The sequence below is a fragment of the Stenella coeruleoalba genome (assembly GCF_951394435.1).
Source record: "Stenella coeruleoalba genome assembly, chromosome: 10".
Taxonomy (NCBI): domain Eukaryota; kingdom Metazoa; phylum Chordata; class Mammalia; order Artiodactyla; family Delphinidae; genus Stenella; species Stenella coeruleoalba.
Genome location: NC_137156.1, coordinates 36,759,964 through 36,782,780, shown reverse-complemented (window position 1 = coordinate 36,782,780; position 22,817 = coordinate 36,759,964). Strand labels below are relative to the sequence as shown.

Sequence of the window (22,817 nt, the reverse complement as noted above, 5' to 3'; positions counted from 1 at the left end):
GTGAATTCAAGGCAAAAATCAATAAAGAAAACAAAGATGGCTTTTTATAATGGTAAAAGGGGACAATCTGTAATAAAGACCTAAAATAATGCTTTTATGTATTCCAAAATCTGAATTTAGAAAATTGCTCAAATATCTTAAAACTTGGTCAAAAATACTATAATCTCATGAAAATTATTGAAAATTTCATGAAAATATTAGCAACAGACCCTATCAGCACATTAAAAGAATAGTACATTATAATAAAGCATCATTTATTCTAGGAATAAAAGGATGGTTCAGTATGAGTAAATCTATAACATAATTGATTACATTAATTGACCAAAGAGAAAAATCACATAATCAAGTCTCTGCTATACTGGATTTCTTAAAATCCAACACCCATTTTTATTTTAAGGAAAAAAAAGATTAACAACCTAAGTACAGATGAATAATTCCTTGAGATATAAGTCTGTCTATCCATGCACCCACTTACCCCGAAGCCAGCAGTATGTTTAACGGGAAACTACTAAAGCATACTCATTAAAGTCAAGAACAAGACATCACTGACTCTTATTCTGATTTAACATTTTTCTGGACGTTCTAGCCAATGTCATTAGACAAAGAGAAAAAACAAGAAGTATAAAAATCGGGAAAAGAGGAGCTAAATTTTACATTATCTGAAAAGAAAATAATTATCTAACTATTTATGTGGAAAGTCCAGGAGAACCAACTGAAAATTATAATTAGTAAGAAAATTCAGTAAAGGGGAAGAGCTGGTACAAAATTAATACACCAAAATCAAAAGCTTTCATACTTATGTAACAACTAGTTGGAAGAAATAATGGAAGTCCTCAGGATGCATCACTTTTTCCCAAGCATGCTCTTCTCCTTCATGAGTATCACCTTTTTCCCAGGTGGTTTCCTGTGACTGAAATGCTACCTCCTTTCCCCTCCCTTTTTCCCTGCAGAGTACCTGATGCTCCTTCAAATTCAGCACCATGTCACCACTTCCAGGAAGCCCTCCCTGCTTCTATAAGTGTTTTGATATCCCTTTTCTATGCTTTGGCCCTTCTTTAAATAGCACACTCTCAAAGGGCTCACCACGCAGTACTGTAACTGTCTGATTATTGGCTGCCTCCCCCCTTTGACTGTGAGCTCCTTGAGAAAAGGAACTTTGTCTGCATTATCTCTTTGTGTGCTGAGAGCCCAGCACCAGGCCTGTAAAAATAAGGTATTCCATCAAAGTCCACAGCAGATACTGTGTTAGGCTTTTGATTCTCTTCGTAAGAAAGCATGACCCCCACAACTATAGAGCCCACGCGCTCTGGAGCCTGCACACCACAACCGGAGAGAAGCCTGCACGCCGCAATGAAAGATCCTGCATGCCACAGCGAAAGATCCCGTACGCATGCCGCAACTAAGACCTGACACAGCCATAAATAAATAAATAAATAAATATTAAAAAAAAAAAAAAAAAGAAATCATGACCCGACGACGAACAGCTAAATGGAAGGTAGACAGATGGACAGATGGATAAACAGATTAGGAGAGATATGATAGATTCATATAAGTTGAAAAAGTAGGTGCTGGTTAGTAGGTTGTTAGGCCGGATTTGGTCACATTTGTGAACTGTAATTCTTTCACTGATGAAAGAATGAATTTGGGGAAAAATAAAATTTTATTCAGTAAAATGCTGTCCAAAACTGTTAAATCAATGAATGCATAAGTGTATCTGTTCTAGAAACAAATGGTTACTGATAGTATTTGGTCCCTTTTCTAAAATATTTGTAATTTTTGTTGTGTTGATTTTTAGGATATTATGCTTTAGTTTTTAATTATCATGATAATTAATATTATTGGTTTCCCTCAATTAAATCTTCCACTTAAAAAAACTAATGAAATGAAATTTTTAAAATGTATCTCAATAAAATAAAATGTATCTCAAAAAAAATCTTCCACTTAACCATAAAAAGTAGAATGTATGAACATATTTCGTAAGCCAATCATTTTGCCATAACGTCAATATTTGTTAAGAAAATCTTAAAAGACGGCTGAATAAAACATTATGTAAATGTTTTCACCAATAGGAAAAAAAAAAAGATAAGGTGCTCCGTAAATGAATGGATGGATGGATGAGTGGGTGGACAGATGGACGAATGAATGAATGACACAGAAAATCCCGTCTCCACATGATAGCCCAGGTGACCTTTTAAAAATGGACATTGGATCATGCCATTCTCTTACATAAAACTTCAAATGCATGTAAATAAAAGCCAAACTCCTAAAAAGGAAAGCGAAGGGCAGAATCGTTTGTAGAGTGTGCTATCAAGTGTGGGCTTGAGAAAGAACAAACATGATGAAGGGAGGGAGGCTTTCTCATTGTATATCCTGTGGACCTCTTGAATTCTGGAACACATGCATATAAGTACAGAAATTAAATACTTTGTTCCTTTTTATATTTTGAAAGTGTTCTAAAATAAGCATGTGCTTCATTCTGTAATAACTTTTTAAAACTTCAAAAAATAAAGCACCTTTAATTATTATATAGTCTTGGGAGTTAATTCCTAATCGTTTAAAAGCCGTATGTGTGTTTTTCTCTAGTTTTGCTTTCCAATGAACAGTTCAAAAAAATGGCAAGCCTGTTGCCCCCCTTTTTTTTTTTAATTATTCTGAATCTTTTCTTTTTTTTTTTTGTTGCCCCCTTTTAAAATACACACCCATCTGTCTTTGCTTCATTCTAATAATCACTAAGTTTTCTTCCTATTTTAACATTTATGATTTATTTCATTGGCTCTTGATCTTTAGTAAGCTGGAGATAACCCCAGGGAGGCTGTTGAAATGAAAATTCTTGGGGTCCTACCCCCAAACATTGAGTCATGAGTCTGGTTGGGGCCCTAGAATCTGCATTTTAACATTACCACAGGAGATTCCAATACAGGTGGTCCACAGACCACACTTTCCAAAACATTCATTCATGACTTGAGGAAACGTAGTATTTTTCATAAAAAGTGACAATCCTACGTAGTGTAGAAGTCAGATTTGAAAGTGGTCTCTCCTTTTGATGACTATTCTCCCAACACACACATGCACATACTTATACCTTTATAAACATCTGTATTATGTTATACGCCTTATAATGTGGTTCTCTGTGTACTCACCTTGTCTTCTTTCCAGCTTTTTGAGAGTGAGATCCAAGTCTTTATCCACCCAATGCTCCAATGCTGTGAAATAAAAGTACGTGTGACAGCAACCAAAGCATACAGTTCAAATTTGACTTCCTTTGGCCTAGGGATCGAGTTTCTCTGCCAGCTGTATAAGTTCCTAGTCTTTTTCCCCCTACAAAGCTTAGATGTGGAAAAGCCCAGCGCTGACCCCCTCAACTGCAATGCTGCCTGCTGAGTGTAGAGAGGGGGTGTTTTATTTTAAAGTATGCGTATAAATCACTCTGATAGCTTTCTCTGCCTTTCCCAGGACCTCTGATGAGCCCCTTCCTCCGTGAATCTTAAAGTGAAAAGAAAGTCTGAAAAAGCAGTGCAAACGGTTCAGATAAATATCCCAATGGGTTTTCTACATTCCATAAATTGTGAGGTAAAGGGACCGACTTAGAGCAGCAGCTCCATGCTACCCCCTGGTGGCACGATGCTCCATGGCATCCCAGCTCCACCCTGCATCCTGGCTCTTACAGTGGACACAGATTGGAGAGGCTCATCTACGTGTCCCCAGCAGCACCAGGCTCAGAGCACCTACACATATTTGCTGATAAATAGGTTAATAGTGTGAGTGGCAGGAAACAAAAACACACAGTTAGAATTTTACTTTCTTCTGCCCAACTGAGGATCACTGATTCTGCCAATTGTGTAACTTCCTAGTTTTTTTGTTTTTTTAGCACAGAGCCTGTGAGCCTAATCTTAATGCACAGATCAGTCAAAAGGAAAATGTGGAAAACACTAGACTCACAGCACAATCCCAATAGCACAAAATATACATGCATAAATTATCACTGGTAAAAAGCCAGAGGTTTTGAGAAAAGTCACTGCACCCACCAACTGGGACACTTACTGCCGCCCAGACCTTGCACCTGCAGAATGGGTCAGGGCTAGCTTGAAAGTGATTGTCCCAGAGGTACAACTGGATGATTTAGCCTGAAGAACAGAGAGGACTAAGTGAGAACTGAGTAACGGTTTACCAGTCCAGAGGATGCTCTGTGTCCACTGAGATTAGAATAAGAAAAAAGAACCTGGGATGGCCTGAGTTCTTTCAGTAAAGAACTTCCTAAGAAGTGCCTGAACCTTGTACCTGGATTCTTCTTTAGGGATCACTAGGGAAAAAAATGTTAGTCAGCAATGAATGCAGACCTGCCTAAGGGGGGGGTGGGTACATTTGATGGCATTTTGGGGGCTCTTCTAGCCCTATAAGCAGTTAGAGGCTCATTTAAAAGTCCCTGTGATTAGGCAAGATGGGATAATGTAAATAAAAGCAAAAACCAGTTTACTTGCAAGACTCAGAGACAACCTCATCTGTGCACACAGCTGTCATAGAGACTGAATGCATCTCTGGGGTCTCTGTTCCCTGATGACAAAGCAGCCTTTAATGGAAGCTGCTTGCTGGGCTAATGGTCAGGCCCTGAGTGGAAATTCTGAGATCAATAGGCCTTTCTAAATTCAGGAAATTGGGGCTTCCCTGGTGGCGCAGTGGTTGAGAATCTGCCTGCTAATGCAGGGGACGCGGGTTCGAGCCCTGGTCTGGGAGGATCCCACATGCCGCGGAGCAACTAGACCCGTGAGCCACAACTACTGAGCCTGTGCGTCTGCAGCCTGTGCTCCGCAACGAGAGGCCGCGATAGTGAGAGGCCCGCACACCGCGATGAAGAGTGGTCCCCGCTTGCCACAACTAGAGAAAGCCCTCGCACAGAAACAAAGACCCAACACAGCAAAAATAAATAAATTAATTAAATTCAGGAAATCAAGACTGCACCTAAAGCTTAATGGGCTGATGAGAACAGCAAACACATAGCATCCTTTCCTTTCTTCCCTGTCAGGCATTTAATTGGTTCACACCCCACTTTTCCTAGAAGTTAATGCTGTCCTTACATGCAACCTCTGGGAAGAGGTGAGCAAGGAGAGTTGACAAATCACTCACAGAAAAATCCCATGAAAGGTGGGCTTAAGGCAATCCAGGCTCCACCTTGTTATAAATGGCTACATTTTCAAAGAATGCTAGAGAGGTCTGCTCCTAAATTGAGTCTCTTCTGTCCTTAAGAGAAGTCTCTACTTTGCTGGGATTAATAATTGGACCAAATGTTCCTAATTCAGAGTTACGGGCACTTCGTTTTAGGTAAAAGTTTGAATTATACATTTTTTAAAATACAAATTAATTCTTTCCTAGTACGGTATTTATTGCCCTAGGCTTTGCAGTGAACCTTTGATCAAGGAAGGATATTTCTTCTTGGTATCTGGCTTTTATGAAATGGAAAAGTCCAAGTAAAATATCAAGGAGATGGAGAAAGCCTTAAGAAAATAAATCAGGAGACAAAATCATGTATCGCAAATACAATAGAAACTTGCACGTTTAATAGAGGTTCATCTGTTTCCCATACTTTCTACAGGTCCAGTTCACACAGGAGTCACAGAAGAAAAGACTTCTTTATGAGCTACAGGAAACTTCAGCTCAAGGGATGACTCTGAAAGACAGTCAAACTCCCAATCAGCAAGGGGCTAGAGAGGAGCAGTGCACGTAAATTTTCAACATGGGCTGAAACACATGGGGTTAGTTGTCTACAAAGTGTGATTCATGAGAACATCTGCTCTGCAGGCCTTCTACTGATACAACTAAAACATCTCACTCAATTACTGGCATTGCTTGTTTTATTGTGTCCACCACCCCATTCCCAGTTAGAATATATGCTCCAAGAACTGGGAAAATGCCTGCTTTTTAAAAATTATTATATCTCAAGCACCTAGAAGAGTGCTGGCATTCAATGAATAAAAGTTAAATTTAAATTAAGATTTTACTATAAGTAAATCAGACAAGAATAAAAAAAGAAAATAGACGACCGTTATTTAGTAACGTCTCCTAGACAATAAAGTTACTTTCACAGTATAAGAATTAATAACTGAATTCTGAAGCTGAAAACCTACTGAGGAGACATTAATTGCTTAAAATCTGAAATTTGGAAAGAAAACTATTGCTTTAAAGCTTGAGTCCTCTTACTAATCAGTATGACTAGTAAAACAAACAAACAAAGTATTCAATGGTTTGCTTTGCCCAATTTTAATGAGCCCAAACTCTAACTTCACACTGGAAGAGGCAGGAACACGAAGCATGGCTGATTACCACTATTGACATAACTTCCCACCAGAGGCCCACGGTCAAAGGCACTGCTCACTCTAAAGTCTTTAGAATATAAGAAACAACTCAAGCAGCCAATAAATCAGGAGCTCCCCTTCCAGAGCTCCCCTTTGTACATACTCAAGAATTTCTTCTTGCTGAATTCATCATTAGTAGCCACTTACCATATCTACCAATGTTGACTTTGTGAAATCACTCCCCACACTTGGCACTTAGAACCCTGCCTTCTCTAATCTTCCTTCACTGTGTGGCGGCAGAATAACTGAGGAGCATGGAAAATGGGGATGGGCGATGGGGGCCTGTTTCTGAAAAGCACATGTTTCAATAGCACTGATGACCAAAAAAGCAAGACTTCAGGCAGAAAGAAAAAAAAAACCCAAAACCCCAAAATCCCAGACACTTCCAACTTAAACTTTTCAGGAAAAATAAATATGATATGAAAAGACTTAAAGAGGGACAAGGTGGCAGAGTAGGAGGATTTTGAGCTTACCTCCTCTCACAAGCATACCAAAATCACAACTAACTGCTGAACAACTATCGATAAAATAGACTGGATTCTACCAAAAAAAGATGTTCTACATCCGAAGACATAAAGAAGAAACCACGAGATGGTAGGAGGGGGGCCCTCACAATGTAATCAAATCCCGTACCACCCGGGAAGGTGACCCAGAGACTGGAGAATAATTATATCACAGACGTTCTCCAGTGGGAGTGAGAGCTCTGAGCACCATGCCAGGCTCCACAGCCTAAAGGTCAAGCACTGGGAGGAGGAGCCCCCAGAGCATTTGGCTTTGAAGGCCAGCAGGGCTTGATTGCAGGAGCTCCACAGGACTGGGAGAAACAGAGACTCCATTCTTGGAGGGTGCATAAAAGGTCTTGTCGTACCGGGACCCAGGGCAAAGGCAGTGACTTCATAGGAGCCTGGGCCAGACCTACCTGCTGGTCTTGGAGGTCTCCTGAAGAAGTGGGGCAGGAGGGTGTGGTTGTGGCTCACTGTGAGAACAAGGACACTGGTGGTGGAGGTACCAGGGACTATTCATCAGTGTGAGCTCTCCTGGAAGCCATCATTTTTGCACCAAGACCTGACCCCACCCAACAGCCTGTAGGCTCCAGGGCTGAGACATCTCAGGCCAAACAACCAACAGGGCAGGAACACAGCTCCACCCATCAGCAGACAGGCTGCCTAAAGACTTCCTGAACCCACAGCAACCTCTAGACACACCCCTTGACACAGCCCTGCCCACCAGAGGGCCAAGACCCAGCTCTACCCACCATTGGGCAGGCACCAGCCCCTTCCACCAGGAAGCCTACACAAGCCTCTAGAGCAGCCTCACCCACTGGGGGCAGACACCAGAAGAAAGAATACTACAGTCTGGCAGCCTATTGAACTGAGTCCACAAACACAGAAATTCAGACAAAACAAGATGGCAGAGGAATATGTTCCAGATGAGGGAAGAAGACAAAACCCCAGAAGAACAACTAAGTGAAGTGGAGATAGGCAATCTACCAGAGAAAGACTTCACAGTAATTATCATAAAGATGATCCAAGACCCTGGAAAAGGAATGGACGCACGGTGTGAGAAGTTACAAGAAAATTTTAACAAAGAATTAGAAAATACAAAGAACAACCAAAGAGAGTTGAAGAATACAATAACTGAAATGAAAAATACACTAGAAGGAGTCAACAGCAGAATAAATGAGGCAGAAGAACAGATAAGTGAGCTGGAAGACAAAATGGGGGAAATCACTGCTGCGGAACAAAAGAAAGAAAAAAGAATGAAAAGAAATGAGGACAGTTTAAGAGACCTCTGGGACAACATTAAACATACCAACATTCACATTATAGGGATCCCAGAAGAAGAAGAGAGATAGAAAGGGCCTGAGAAAATATGTGACGAGATAATAGCTGAGAACTTCCCTAACATGGGAAAGGAAAACAGTCAACCAAGTCCAGGAAGTGCAGAGAGTCCCAGGCAGGATTAACTCAAGGAGGAACATGCTGAGACACATAGTAATCAAACTGACAAAAATTAAAGACAAAGAAAATAATAAGAGCAATAAGGGAAAGGCAACAAATAACATACAAAGGAATCCCCATGAGGTTATCAGCTGATTTTTCAGCAGAATCTCTGCAGGTCAGAAAGAAGTGGCACGATATATTTAAAGTGATAAAAGGAAAAAATCTACAACCAAGAATACTCTACCCAGCAAGGCTCTCATTTGGATTGATGGAGAAATCAAAAGCTTTACAGATAAGCAAAAGTTAAAAGAATTCAGCACCACCAAACCAGCTTTAAAACAAATGCTAAAGGAACTTCTCTAGGTAGAAAAGGTCACAACTGGAAACAAGAAAATTACGAAACGGGAGAGCTCACTGGTAAAGGCAAACATACAGTAAAGGCCGGAAATTATCCACACACAAACATGATATCAAAGCCAGCAATCATGAGAGGAACAGAGTACAAATGCAGGATATTTGAAATGCATTTGAAATTAAGAGATCAGCAACTTAAAACATCATGTATTTATACAGACTTCTATATCAAAAACTCATGGTAACTGCAAACCAATAATCTGTAATATACACACAAAAAAGAAAAAGGAATCCAAACACAACACTGAAAATAATTATCAAATCACAAGAGAAGAGAACAAAAGAGGAAAGGGAGAAAAAAGACCTACAAAAACAATCCAAAACGATTAACAAAATGGCAATAAGAACATACATATCAATAACTACCTTAAATGTAAACAGATTAAATACTCCTACCAAAAGACATAGACTGGCTGAATGGATACAAAAACAAGACCCGTATACATGCTGTTTACAAGAGCCCCCCTTCAGATCTAGAAACACATACAGACTGAAAGTGAGGGGATGGAAAAAGGTATTCCATGCAAATGGAAACCAAAAGAGTAGCAATGCTCATATCAGACAAAAGAGCCTTCAAAATAAAGACTGTTACAAGAGACAAAGAAGGACTCTCCATAAAGATAAAGGGATCAATCCAAGAAGATATAACAATTGTAAATATACATGCACCCAACATAGGAGCACCTCAACATATAAAGCAAATATTATATAAGGCACCTCAATATATAAGGTGTAAATTATATATGGCAATATATAAGGCAAATGTTAACATATATAAGAAATTCTGGGAGACTTTAACACCCCACTTACATCAATGGACATATCATTGAGATAGAAAGTCAATAAGGAAACCCAGGCCTTAAATGACACATTAGAGCAGATGGACTTAATTGATATGTATAGAGCGTTCCATCCAAAAGCAGCAGAATACACATTCTTTTCAAGTGCACATGGAACATTCTCCAGGATAGATCACATGCTGGGCCACAAAGCAAGCCTTGGTAAATTTAAGAAAACTGAAATCAAATCAAGCATCTTTTCTGACCACAATGCTATGAGATTAGAAATCAACTACAAGAAAAAACCTGCGATAAACACGAACATGTGGAGGCTAAAAAATATGCTACTAAATAACCAATGGGTCACTGGAGAAATTAAAGAGGAAATCAAAAAATACCTAGAGACAAATGAAAACGAAAACACAACAATCCAAAACCTATGGGACACGGCAAAAGCAGTTCTAAGACAGAAGTTTATAGCAATACAAGCTTACCTCAGGAAATAAGAAAAGTCTCAAATAAACAACCTAACCTTACATCTAAAGCAACGATGGAAAGAAGAACAAACAAAACCCAAAGTTAGTAGAAGGGAATAAATCATAAAGATCAGAGAGAAATAAATGAAGTAGAGACTAAAAAAACAATAGAAAAAATCAATAAAACTAAAAGCTGGTTCTTTGAAAAGATAAACAAAATTGATAAACCTTTAGCAAGACTCATCAAGAAAAAACAGGAGAGGGCCCAAATTAATAAAATTAGAAATGAAAAAGAAGTTACAACCAACACCATAGAAATACAAAGGACCGTAAGAGACCACTATGGGCAACTATATTCCAATAAAATGGACAACCTAGAAGAAATGGACAAATTCTTAGAAAGGTACAATCTCTCAAGGCTGAACCAGGAAGTAACAGAAAATATGAACAGACTAATTACAAGTACTGAAATTGAATCTGTGATTTAAAAACTCCCAATAAACAAAAGTCCAGGACCAGATGGCTTCACAGGAGAATTCTACCAAACATTTCGAGAAGAGTTAACACCTATCCTTCTGGAACTATTCCAAAAAATTGCAGAGAAAGGAACACTTCCAAACTCATTCTATGAGATCACCAACACCCTGATACCAAAACCAGACAAAGATACCACAAAAAAAGAAAATTACAGGCTAATATCACTCATGAACACAGATGCAAAAATCCTCAACAAAATAATAGCAAACTGAGTCCAACAATACATTAGAAAGATCATACACCATGATCAAGTAGGATTTATCCCAGGGATGCAAGGATTTTTCAATATCTGCAAATCAATCAGTATGATACACCACATTAACAAGTTGAAGAATAAAAACCATATGATCATCTCAATAGATGCACAAAAAGTTTCTGGTAAAATTTAACATCCATTTATGATTTTAAAAAACCAAAAGAAACTCTCCAGAAAGTGGGTATAGAGGGAAACTACCTCAACAGAATAAAGGTCATATATGACAAACCCACAGCTAACATCATACTCAAGGTGAAAAGCTGAAAGCATTTCCTCTAAGATCAGGAACAAGACAAGCATGCCCACTCTCACCACTTTTGTTCAACACAGTATTGGAAGTCCTAGACACAGCAATCAAAGAAGAAAAGAAATAAAAGGAATCCAAAGTGGAAAAGAAGTAAAACTGTCACTGTTTGCAAATGACATGATACTATACACAGAAAATCCTAAAGACACTACCAGAAAACTACTAGAGCTCATCAATGAATTCAGTAAAGTTGCAGGATACAATATTAATACACAGAGATCTGTTGCGTTTCTACCCCTAACAACAAAAGATCAGAAAGAGAAATTAAGGAAACAATCCCATTTACCACTGCATCAAAAAAAATAAAATACCTAGGAATAAACCTACCTAAGGAGACAAAAGACCTGTACTCCAAAAACTATGAGACACTGAAGAAAGAAATCAAAGATGACACAAACAAATGGAAAGATACACCATGTTCTTGGATTGGAAGAATCAATACTGTCAAAATGACTATACTACCCATGGCAATCTACAGATTCAATGCAATCCCTATCAAATTACCAATGGCATTTTTCACAGAACTAGAACAAAAAAATAAATAAAATTTGTATGGAAACACAAAAGACCCCAAAAAACCAAAGCAATCTTGAGAAAGAAAAAGAAAGCTGGAGGAATCAGTCTCCCTGACTTCAGACTATACTACACAGCTACAGTAATCAAAAGAGCATGGTACTGGCACAAAAACAGAAATATAGCTCAATGGAATAGGATAGAAAGCCCAGAAATAAATCTATACACCCATGGTCAATTAATCTATGACAAAGGAAGCAAGAATGTACAACAGAGAAGACAGTCTCTTCAATAAGTGGTGCTGGGAAAAGTGGACAGCTACCTGTAAAAGAATGAAATTAAAACATCCTCTAACACCATACACAAAAATAAACTGAAAATGGATTAAACACCTAAACGTAAAACCAGATACTATAAATCTCCTAAAGTAAAACATAGGCAGGACACTCTCTGACATAAGTCGCAGCAATATCTTTTTAGGTCCATCACCTACAATAATGGAAATAAAAACAAAAATAAACAGGACCTAATTAAACTTAAAATCTTTTGCACAGCAAAGGAAACCATAAACAAAACAAAAAGACAACCTCCAGAATGGGAGAAAATATTTGCAAACGATGCAACTGACAATGGATTAATCTGCAAAATATAAAACAGCTCATGCAGCTCAATATCAAAAAAACAAACAATCCAATCAAAAACTGGGTAGAAGATCTAAAAAGACTTTTCTCCAAAGAAGACATACAGATGGCCAAAAGGCACATGAAGAGATGCTCAACATCACTAATTATTAGAGAAATGCAAATCAAAACTACAATGACGGGGCTTCCCTGGTGGCGCAGTGGTTGAGAATCTGCCTGTTAATGCAGGGGACACAGGTTCGAGCCCTGGTCTGGGAAGATCCCACATGCCGTGCAGCAATGAGGCCCGTGAGCCACAACTACTGAGCCTGCGCGTCTGGAGCCTGTGCTCCACGACAAAAGAGGCCACGATAGTGAGAGGCCCGCATACCGCAATGAAGAGTGGCCCCCGCTTGCCGCAACTAGAGAAAGCCCTCGCACAGAAACGAAGACCCAACACAGCCAAAAATAAATTAAAAGAAAAAAACACCAACTACAGTGAGGTATCACCTCACACTGGTCAGAAAAGCCATCATCAAAAAGTCTACAAATAATAAATGCTGGAGAGGGTGTGGAGGAAAGGGAACCGTCCTACACTGTTGTTGGGAATGTAAATTGGTGCAGCCACTATGGAAAACAGTACAGAGGTTCCTCAAAAACTAAAAATAGGGCTTCCCTGGTGGCACAGTGGTTGAAAGTCCGCCTGCCGATGCAGGGGACATGAGTTCATGCCCCAGTCCGGGAAGATCCCACATGCTGCGGAGCGGCTGGGCCTGTGACCCATGGCCGCTAAGCCTGCGCATCCGGACCCTGTGCTCCGCAACGGGAGAGGCCACAACAGTGAGAGGCCCGTGTACCATAAAAAACACAACAAAAAACAAAAAAACTAAAAATAGAGTTGCTATATGATCCTGCAATCCCAATCCTGGGCATATACCTGGAGAAAACAATAATTCAAAAAGATACATGCGATTAGAGACCTAAATGTAAGACCGGACACTATAAAACTCTTAGAGGAAAACATAGGAAGAGGAAAACATAGGAAGAACCCTCTTTGACATAAATTACAGCAAGATCTTTTTTGATCCACCTCCTAGAGTAGTGGAAATAAAAACAAAAATAAACAAATGGGACCTAATGAAACTTAAAAGCTTCTGCAAAGCAAAGGAAACTACAAACAAGATGAAAAGACAATCCTCAGAATGGGAGAAAATATTTGCAAACAAATCAATGGACAAAGGATTAATCTCCAAAATATATAAACAGCTCATGCAGCTCAATACCAAAAAAACAAACAACTCAATCCAAAAATGGGCAGAAGACCTAAATAGACATTTCTCCAAAGAAGACATACAGGTGGCCAAGAAGCACATGAAAAGCTGCTCAACATCACTAATTATTAGAGAAATGCAAGTCAAAACTACAATGAGGTATCACCTCACACCAGTTAGAATGGGCATCCTCAGAAAATCTACAAACAACAAATGCTGGAGAGAGTTTGGAGAAAAGGGAACCCTCTTGCACTGTTGGTGGGAATGTAAATTGATACAGCCACTATGGAGAACAGTATGGAGGTTCCTTAAAAAACTAAAAATAGAATTACCATATGACCCAGCCATCCCACTACTGGGCATATACCCAGAGAAAACCATAATTCAAAAAGACACATGCACCCCAATGTTCACTGCTGCGCTACTTATAATAGCCAGGTCATGGAAGCAACCTAAATGCCCATCCACAGATGAATGGATAAAGAAGATGTGGTACATATATACAATAGAATATTACTCAGCCATAAAAAGGAACGAAATTGGGTCATTTGTAGAGACATGGATGAATCTAGAGACTGTCATACAGAGTGAAGTAAGTCAGAAAGAGAAAAACAAATATCATATATTAACGCATATATGTGGAACCTAGAAAAATGGTACAGATCAACTGGTTTGCAGGGCAGAAACTGAGACCCAGATGTAGAGAACAAACGTATGGACACCAAGGGGGGAAAGCGGCGGGGAGCGGTGGTGGTGCTGTGATGAATTGGGAGATTGGGATTGACATATATACACTAATACGTATAAAATGGATAACTAATAAGAACCTGCTGTATAAAAAAATAAAATAAAATTCAAAAAAACAAACAAAAAAACAACAACAACAAAAAGATACACACACTACACCCTTCTTCACTGCAGCACTATTTACAATAGCCAAGACATGGAAGCAACCTAATTGTCCATCAACAGAGGAATGGATAAAGAAGATGTGATATATATACACACAATGGAATACTACTCAGCCATAAAAAGGAATGAAATAATGCCATTGCAGCAACATGGATGGATGGACCTAGAGATTATCATACTAAGTGAAGTTAAGTCAGAAAGAGAAAGACAAATACCATATGCTATCACTTATATGTGGAATCTAAAAAATGATACAAATGAACTTATTTACAGAAACAGACTCACAGACATAGAAAACAAATTTATGGTTACCAAAGGGGAAAGGTCGGGGGGAAGGGATAAATTAGGAATTTGGAATTAGCAGATACATACTACTATATATAAAATAGATAAACAACAAGGACCTACTGTGTAGTACAGGGAACTATACTCGATATTTTATAATAACCTATATGGGAAACGAATCTGAAGAAGAATATATATCTGAAACATTTTGCTGAACACCTGAAACTAACACAACATTATAAATCAACTATACTTCAATGAAAAATAAATTAATTTTAAAAAGATTTAAAGAGAATATTTACTTTATACAGTCTTGATGTACCAAACGATTACTTCAAACAGCTGGGTATTTTAAAGTTATCTCCCCAATGCCCTCTTAGTGCTCTAAAAATCACCTCTCTCAAATAAAGAGACAAACAGGTCTCCTTTCTTAAGCGTCTCTCTTTTTATAAATTGCATCAGACCCACAGTGAATGTCTTCCTGGGAGTTTCACCAAAACCAAAAAGAACTTCTGATATAAAACTGCAGCAGGAAATCGGGGAAAGAGTGTGGAATTGCGGGGTCACAGAACTGACCCGCAAGCTGTCCTTAGTCAAACCCACAAGTCGGTGCCCCAGGGGTGAAAGGACCTTGGGAGGCCAGCCGACAGCAGGGCCGGTCCTATCTCCCCTGCAGGGGTCGCAAGTGCAGCTCGCGCTCCAGCTGCTCCGCAGTCAGGGTACCCTGGATGGCCTCGCAGCCCGGGTTGAACACGGAGTACGCGCTCTTCTCCCCCTCCGTCTTCTCCTCGGGGCCTCGGGTTCCCACATACATCCAGTAGAAGAGGGACAGGACAAAATAGGCCAGGCCAAATTCCAGTTGCACAAACAGTCCCAGCAGGACCAACCAGAGGAGCACCTTCAAGAAGGTGATGTTGGTCAGGAGAGACTGGTCCTGCGGGGGCGGGGCCGGCGGACGCTCGGCTGGATTCCCCGGTGGCTGTGACGCGCGGCCCCCAGGCCGAGCCGCTCCCTAGGACACACACAAACAAACCAAAGTAAGAATAATGGGCAGTGGGGCCGGGAGGATCAAAACCGATCTGGAGAGACAGCTGTCCTTGCTCAGGAAAGGCTTCTGGCTCATCTGTGTCTATTTTCTGGCCCTGCTCTCTAAGACAACCATCTCCAAAGAGCTCCTATGCATTCTGCTCCAACAGAATCAAAACTGATCAGTGAGACGTGAGCCGATGAAATCCTTAACAGCGTTCAGAGGGATTCCCATCTGAGGCAGACATTTCCTCAGATTAATCTGTTGCTAACAGGAGCTAATTTTTGCCTGGTACAGAGACTCCCCCGTAATTGATAAGGCAGTGACCACATGCTTCCCACACAGAATCAATGTATGTTTGCTGCTTTGTCTAGAGGAGCTAAAATTTTGTTGAGTGACATGATTCTAAAATGAAGACTACACCAGAAACAGGAAACAAAAATCCCTTCCACACATTAAAAAGAAAGTCACTGTTATAGCCACAACCTTTCCATCCCCTGTGACCATCCTACACACCCCCAGGATCTCCTAACTGGACTCCCCACCTCCTAACTCTTCCCTCCCCAAACCATCCTATGTGCAGCTGCTAAACGGATCTGCTAAAACACCCATCAACCCCCTGCTCACAAACCTCTGACAAATTTTTATTGCCTACGGGTTAAAATTTAAACTCCTTGGGCTGGAATCCAAGGCCTTGCATTCACTCAACAGACAGAAATGCCAGTACACAGGCCCCTGCGCTGTGTGCTAATGGGAGACACAGGTACTTAAGGAGCTTTAGGGTGCTTGATCTCCAGTCCAGTATTTTGCAAACTTTTTTGGGTATGACCCACAATAAGAAAGACATTTTGTACTGCAACCCCACACATATATATCAGGGGAAAAAAAGGTCACAAATCAACAAATACCTTCCTTACATATGAAGCTTTGATTTTCTATTCTATTTTTTTAAATTTAGTTTTAACAGAGGACTAGATCCTCTAAATTGATTTCACCACCCACTAATGAGTCATGACTTGCAGTTTGTAAAACAGTGGTCTAAAAATTTTCTGAACAACATGATCCACCATCTATTGCTCTATAAATGAACACTCTACTCCAGTTCAACTGGTCTTAGGACCCAGAGACATTGCCCCTCGGTGGCCAGGAATAGCCTCTGCGTCCTCTCCATTCCTCAGCAACTTGCTTCCTCCAGGCAAGCATGACTGGTGAACTGTATATGCCCTGACCTCCTGGGCCATCAAGGAGGGTGTCCCCTCTGCCACCTAGAGCTCTGAATGGCTGTTTCTCAGCACCAAACTATTCGTCATTCAAGTGTCTCTCTTTTAATACAGGTCACATGTGTCCCTAGACTGTTGCACGAGGCCCCAAGCTACCATTTATTATCTTCTGGTGTCTCCAGAGCCAAACACAGTACCCCACACATAAGTTCTCAATACATAGCAGACTTTTAGCTCATTTATTCAATTATATCTCTTATCCTTCACGTGGCAATTGAAAAGGGACCACAAATATTATTTGGTCTCAATTAAAAATACAGGTCATCTGATTTATGTTGCTTCAGAAATTCTATATTTTTCAACCCTTGATTTTTAGTATCAATATTGTAATTATTACCTTTTCAATTAGATTGGAAAGGTTCTTCACATATAATCAACAACCCCCCACACACACAAACACACACATTTATTAAACAAATAAATGTCCCTTTCAGATGTAACCAGTGTGCACAATAGGGAAATCACTGAAGGTCTTAGCAGGGAACTAATACAATCTGATTAATATTTAAGACTACTCTGGCTGCCAGGCAGAAAATGGGCTGCAAGAGTAGAAGAAAGGAAATTGTTAGTAGCTCATGCAGGAGGCCCAGCAAGACAGGATCAGGCAGAGATCAGGGTGGTGACATGGAAGACGGAGAGAAATGATGGATACAGAATACATCTTAAATGTGTACGACTTGAAACTCACAGTAGACTGAATTCATTTTATTATTGAGGGAGTATAACAAGAATAATGCTATGGCCACCATTTACTGAGTGCCTTCAAGATGCCTGATCTGTAATCCAGCAAGCAGGTATTATTATTCCCAATTTACTGATAAGAAAACTCTGAGGTGTAAGCAACTCCCCTAAAGTCACACGGCTGGTGACAGGCAGAGATGAGTTTGGTCTAGCATCCTAGGATGATCTCCCTCCAGAGCCCTTTTTACTTAATTAGGGCCTTTACGGGGGGTGGTAAGGGGAAGGGTTAGAGAGCTAGAAGGAGATGAGGTGGGGTAGGGGGTTAAATGAACTGGAAAAGGGAACAAACAAAGAGGGGGGATAAGGAAATTCCTCTGCCTCGTTTGGCATTTGTTTTAGAACCAGTGTGCCTTCTGCTGTAAAAGCTGTGTGTGGAAGCGTTTGTGGTCACCACAGTCACCACAGCACATATGGTGCAGTTAAAGGAAGGGAATTCCGTTCCTTGAATGCCAAGCTGCTTCCCACCTCAGGGCCTTTGCACTCGTGGTTCCCCTCTGAGAAGAAAGCCCCTTCCTCTCACACCACCTGGCTGGCTCCCTCTTCTACAAACCTCAGTAAAAAGGTCACCACATGGACCCCTGGCCTGTCCCAGGCTTCTGCAAAAGTGGCTCCTTCTTATGAAAAAGGTGAGGTCACCTCCTCAGTGAGTCCTCCCTGCCCACCCAATTTAAAGTGGCACTCTGCATCCCTCACCCCCGATTCACTATCACAGCACCTGGGTCCCCCCCACCTTTTTGTAGCATTCATCATTCTGTTCTTTCAACTCGAAGGCAAGTTCTGTGAGAGCAGGGCTTTGTCTTTATCACACTGTCTCCTGGGATACAGGAAAGCAGCTGGAACATAGTGGGCACATGAGAGGATTATACTGAATCAGTGAATGCTGACGGGGAAAGGGAAAAGTTAAAAGATGACTCCTGGATTTGAGGGGGTGATGCAAAGGCTGTGCTTGGCCAGGTGACGCCAAAGAAGGAGAGCATTTGAGCAGTGGGCCAACCTGAGGCAAGGCTTGGAGGGGAGGAATTGCAGGATGACTGTGGGCAATGGACCTTGGGGCTAGATGATGCATTGGGGGCCTGGGAGGGAGATGGGGGTTGGGTGGGGGGCTTGGCAGGATTTTTTTAAAGTTACAGGCATATCTGTCCTAATGTGGTAGACGCTTGTCACAGAAAGAAATATTTTATTTTAGTGGACTGCTTTTCCCCAAGCTAAATTCGAGAGTGAGGGAAGGAGGAGGTGGATGCTTCCTTGTCAATGGCCAGCAAAAAGCAGCAATTAGAAACAGAAGGTTAAAGAAATCTCTGACAAGCCACTGTGTGCCACCTAAATTATTAGGTAGAGATAGATTATAAATTAGGGGAGAAAAAAAGCAGTTTAATGAGAATTTCACACCACAACAAACCCAGGAATGGTAGCTGAGTCAATGAAAATGAGCTTCAAAGTTCCTCATGAAAAAACAGAGTAATTAATAAGAAGCACTGGAGGTCCAGCATTTCCTCTCAATCCTTTGTCAGGCCATCAGCTTTTGGGTTTTTAATAATGAAAACTTTCTCCAAGTTCAGCTTCTCTGGATCCAACTCAATGATCTCATATTCCTTTGGAAATGAGACATACAGTCAAAACCTCATTGTGTGGACTAGATACTATTTTGTAACTGGGAGAGGAAAAGAGGTAGAGGAAATGGATTCTAAAATCCTAACCAGGGACTTCCCTGGTGGCGCAGTGGTTAAGAATCCGCCTGCCAATTCAGGAGACATGGGTTCGAGCCCTGGTCCGGGAAGATCCCACATACCATGGAGCAACTAAGTCCGTGCATCACAGCTGCTGAGCCTGTGCTCAAGAGCCCGCAAGCCACAACTACTGAGCCCACGTGCCTAGAGCTTGTGCTCCACAACAGGAGAAGCCACCGCAAGGAGAAGCCACAAAGAATAGCCCCTGCTCGCCCCAACAGGGAAAAGCCCATGCGCAGCAACTAAGACCCAACACAGCCAAAAATAAAATAAATTTATTTTTAAATAAATAAATAAAATCCTAAGCAATTGTGCGCAGTGAGTTCTAATCAACAATAAAGTCATCCTGAGACAAACTGCATGCAAGGAAATGGATTGTTTGAAATCTGCTGCACTCACTTTCTACAAGTCAGTTGGAACCCTGAGTGTCATGGAGAATAATATCTAATCCAAACTGAGTAACAGTAAGCTCTCCTTGATTACAAAAAAAAAAAAAAATCCTTAAAACCAGATGTGGTCCAGTGATAGATGAACTGAAGTAATTTTAAGAGGAGTAAGGTACATTTTAATTTTCAAAAGGAATTTTTGGCTGTTACTACACTTGGGAGAGACAGAGGCCATGTCACAGATTGCCTCACAGCACAGATATCCCCTTGATGTTTTGTCCTGTATTCCCACATAGATGCTCCAATCTCACACTCAAGTCATCACCTTGCCACCTTACTCATGAGTGAAAACGAAGATACCGAGACGTGAATAGGAAATTACCAAAGACTCACAGGGTGAAAAGGATATCATACTAATCTATATATTGTCTTCGCCTTGAACATTCATTGTTAAACTTGAATAGGGCTTGCTAGTTCAATAGTGAGACAAAGGTACATGCCACCATGGCAGTCACAGTTACCACACTTTTGCGAGTTCTGTATTCAAATGCCATTTCTAAAGCGCAGGCTATCTGGGTGACTGGCTGCATGTGGCCCAGATGCGAAATCAAATGAAACTTTAATTACTGCCACCTTTTATCAGAATCCAATTAGACCTTTTACCCTCCATTAGCAGAGGGCTGTGACTCAACACCGTTGTGGAGAGGTTTCCCAAAGCCACCGGGGGCACAACGATAACTCAACTCGCTGTGAATAACACAAGGGCAGAGGTCCTTTCTTCCAGGATCCTAGACCCTCCCTTCAAACCTGGAGTCGGAGCTGCGTGGGTCGCGGACTGGAAGGAAAACGTGGAAGCCACTCATCGGGGCCCATGCGAGAGGCTGGAGACGCGAGGGCCCGCCCCCGAGCTGGCGGGAGGCGCCAGCAGCCCCGCCCCGCCACCGAAGGCCCGGCTGGGAAGCTATGGAGGGAGCGTGGCTGGCTGGGCGGGCTGCTCCTTGACGCGACGAGGTGGGGGGCTGGGGGTGTTGCCACCACGTGGTGGCGGGGCGGGGCCTCGGCAGGGCCTCGGCGGAGCTGCCCGAGAGGCCAAGTCGGCGGCTCACAAGCCAGGTACCCGGGGGTGAGGCCTCGTTTCTCTCACCTGAGCGAGGTTGGGCTGGGCCTGGGCACTCGCGGGCCTCAGTTTCCACACCAGGAACCGTTTTAGCCAGCCTGGGGCTGCCTTTGGAGTCGCAGCTGCTTCCGCCTTCTCTCCCGAGGTTTGTGCACGCTGCCTCGAAGTGCTGGGTTCGGCCGCCAGCCCGGCGCGCTTCCGGGCCTCCCGGAACTCAGCTAACCGCCTCTCCATAGCGCGCACCCCGTTTCCCGCGCTCCCGAGAACGCGCGCGCGCCCGCTCGCAGGGGCACCTGTCCCGGCTTTGCCCGGCTCAAGGCTGCAGTGCGCCTGCGTAGCGGCGGCTGTATGCTGCGCGTGCGCGTTGTGGGCCTGGGGCTCAGGCCGGGCGTTCGCCGAGTTTGTGACGTTCAGTGAGCTGAGTATACAGCTAGTTGTTCCCTCCAAACGCGTGGACGCGGTGTTCACGTCCTCGCCCCGGCCTCAGCTCTGCCGTGCTCCATCTCACTTCAGGGATCTGCTCCCTAACAGGTGGAGTATCCTCTAGCAGTTGAGCAGACTGAGACTGAGAAACTGGACCTGGGGCATTGAAGAAGGCCCGTGGTCTGTGGGATGTTCTGGTGTCAGAAGGAAGGCAGGATACAGCCTACCCTTTTCCTTTTAGCCGGTTTGCCAATCTTAGCACTTTGGAAGGTTGCTTTCTCACTGATCATTTGGCAGGCAGTCTGTTCAGACCTCTCACTCGTCTGCCGTGCTGGAAACTACCTGTTGATGTGTCTAGATGGGCTAGAAACTTAAAACAAAACAAATCTTTTATTGGGGTGCAACTTAAAATACACAAATGTGAAGTGTTTGGCTCGGTAGATCTGTATTAGGTGTATACCTATATAACTATTACCCAGATAAAGAACGTTTCTAGTACCCAGAGGACTCCCTTGTGTCCTCTCCCAATCACTACTCACCCAAAAAAGGTCACAGTTCGGGTCAGGAACTGTTAGATTTTTAAAGCTCTAAGCATCTAGCTAAGTGCCACTCACTTAATTGAGGCTCAAATATTTCTTCGATCTTGCTGAGTGTGAGTCAAGAAATCAGATGACCTAGAATGGAGTCTTTCATTCACTTAGCAAATATTTATTGAGAACCCTCTACGTGTCAAGTATCATACCAGGGATGCTGGGGTGAAGGAAACAAACCCTTGTTTTCGTAGTGCTTAGCATTCTAAATGGGAAGACTAATGCATAATTACATATTTATATTTAATGTAATGTCAGGTACTGATCAGTGCTGTGAAGAAAAGTAAAGTAAGGAATAAGGATGTTGGGGTTGTTTTGAGCCAATGACCAGGGAAGGCTTCTCTGAGTTGTCATTTGAGCAGAGACCTAAATGAAATGAGTGGTGGAGGCATGTAGATATCTGGAGAAGAGTGTTTCAATCAGAGGAAACAGCAAGTGCAAAGGTTCCGAGACCTCAAGTACTATGCTTGACCTGCTCACAGAACATTAAGGGTCAGTTCGGCCTTACAGGCCATGGTGAAGACTTTATACTACATTCTGAGTGTGATGGTAAGCGACTGGAGGATTTGAGTAGATGACATGATCTGATGTATTTTTAAAGGATCACACTGGCTGCTGGAGGTGGGACCCTGGAAGAGGGCAAGTATAGAAGGAGGGAAACAAGTTCGGAGCAAGTACAGTGGTATAAGAGAGTCTGAGAAGTTGGAGCTAGAGTGGGAAGTGATGCAGGTGGTGAAAATTGGTCAGATTCTGAATATATTTTTGAATATCTGAGCCCACATAATGTGCAGCTGGATTGGATGTGGAGCGTGAGAAAAAGGAATCAAGGATGATGGATTTCCACCAGCCCCCCTCCCCACCAGTCC

At 41.9% G+C, this 22,817-nt stretch overlaps 1 protein-coding gene across 1 annotated transcript; it reads right to left on the bottom strand.

Moving 5' to 3' along the window:
* Positions 1 to 1,854: 1,854 nt before the first annotated feature.
* Positions 1,855 to 21,245, bottom strand: SAYSD1 (SAYSVFN motif domain containing 1). Its single transcript, XM_079933572.1, has 2 exons — positions 20,966 to 21,245; positions 1,855 to 15,672 (listed from the first exon to the last, which is right to left on the bottom strand). Exons 1-2 carry the CDS (start codon positions 21,170 to 21,172, stop codon positions 15,322 to 15,324), a joined length of 558 nt encoding a protein of 185 aa, XP_079789698.1. The 5' UTR covers positions 21,173 to 21,245; the 3' UTR covers positions 1,855 to 15,321.
* Positions 21,246 to 22,817: the final 1,572 nt, after the last annotated feature.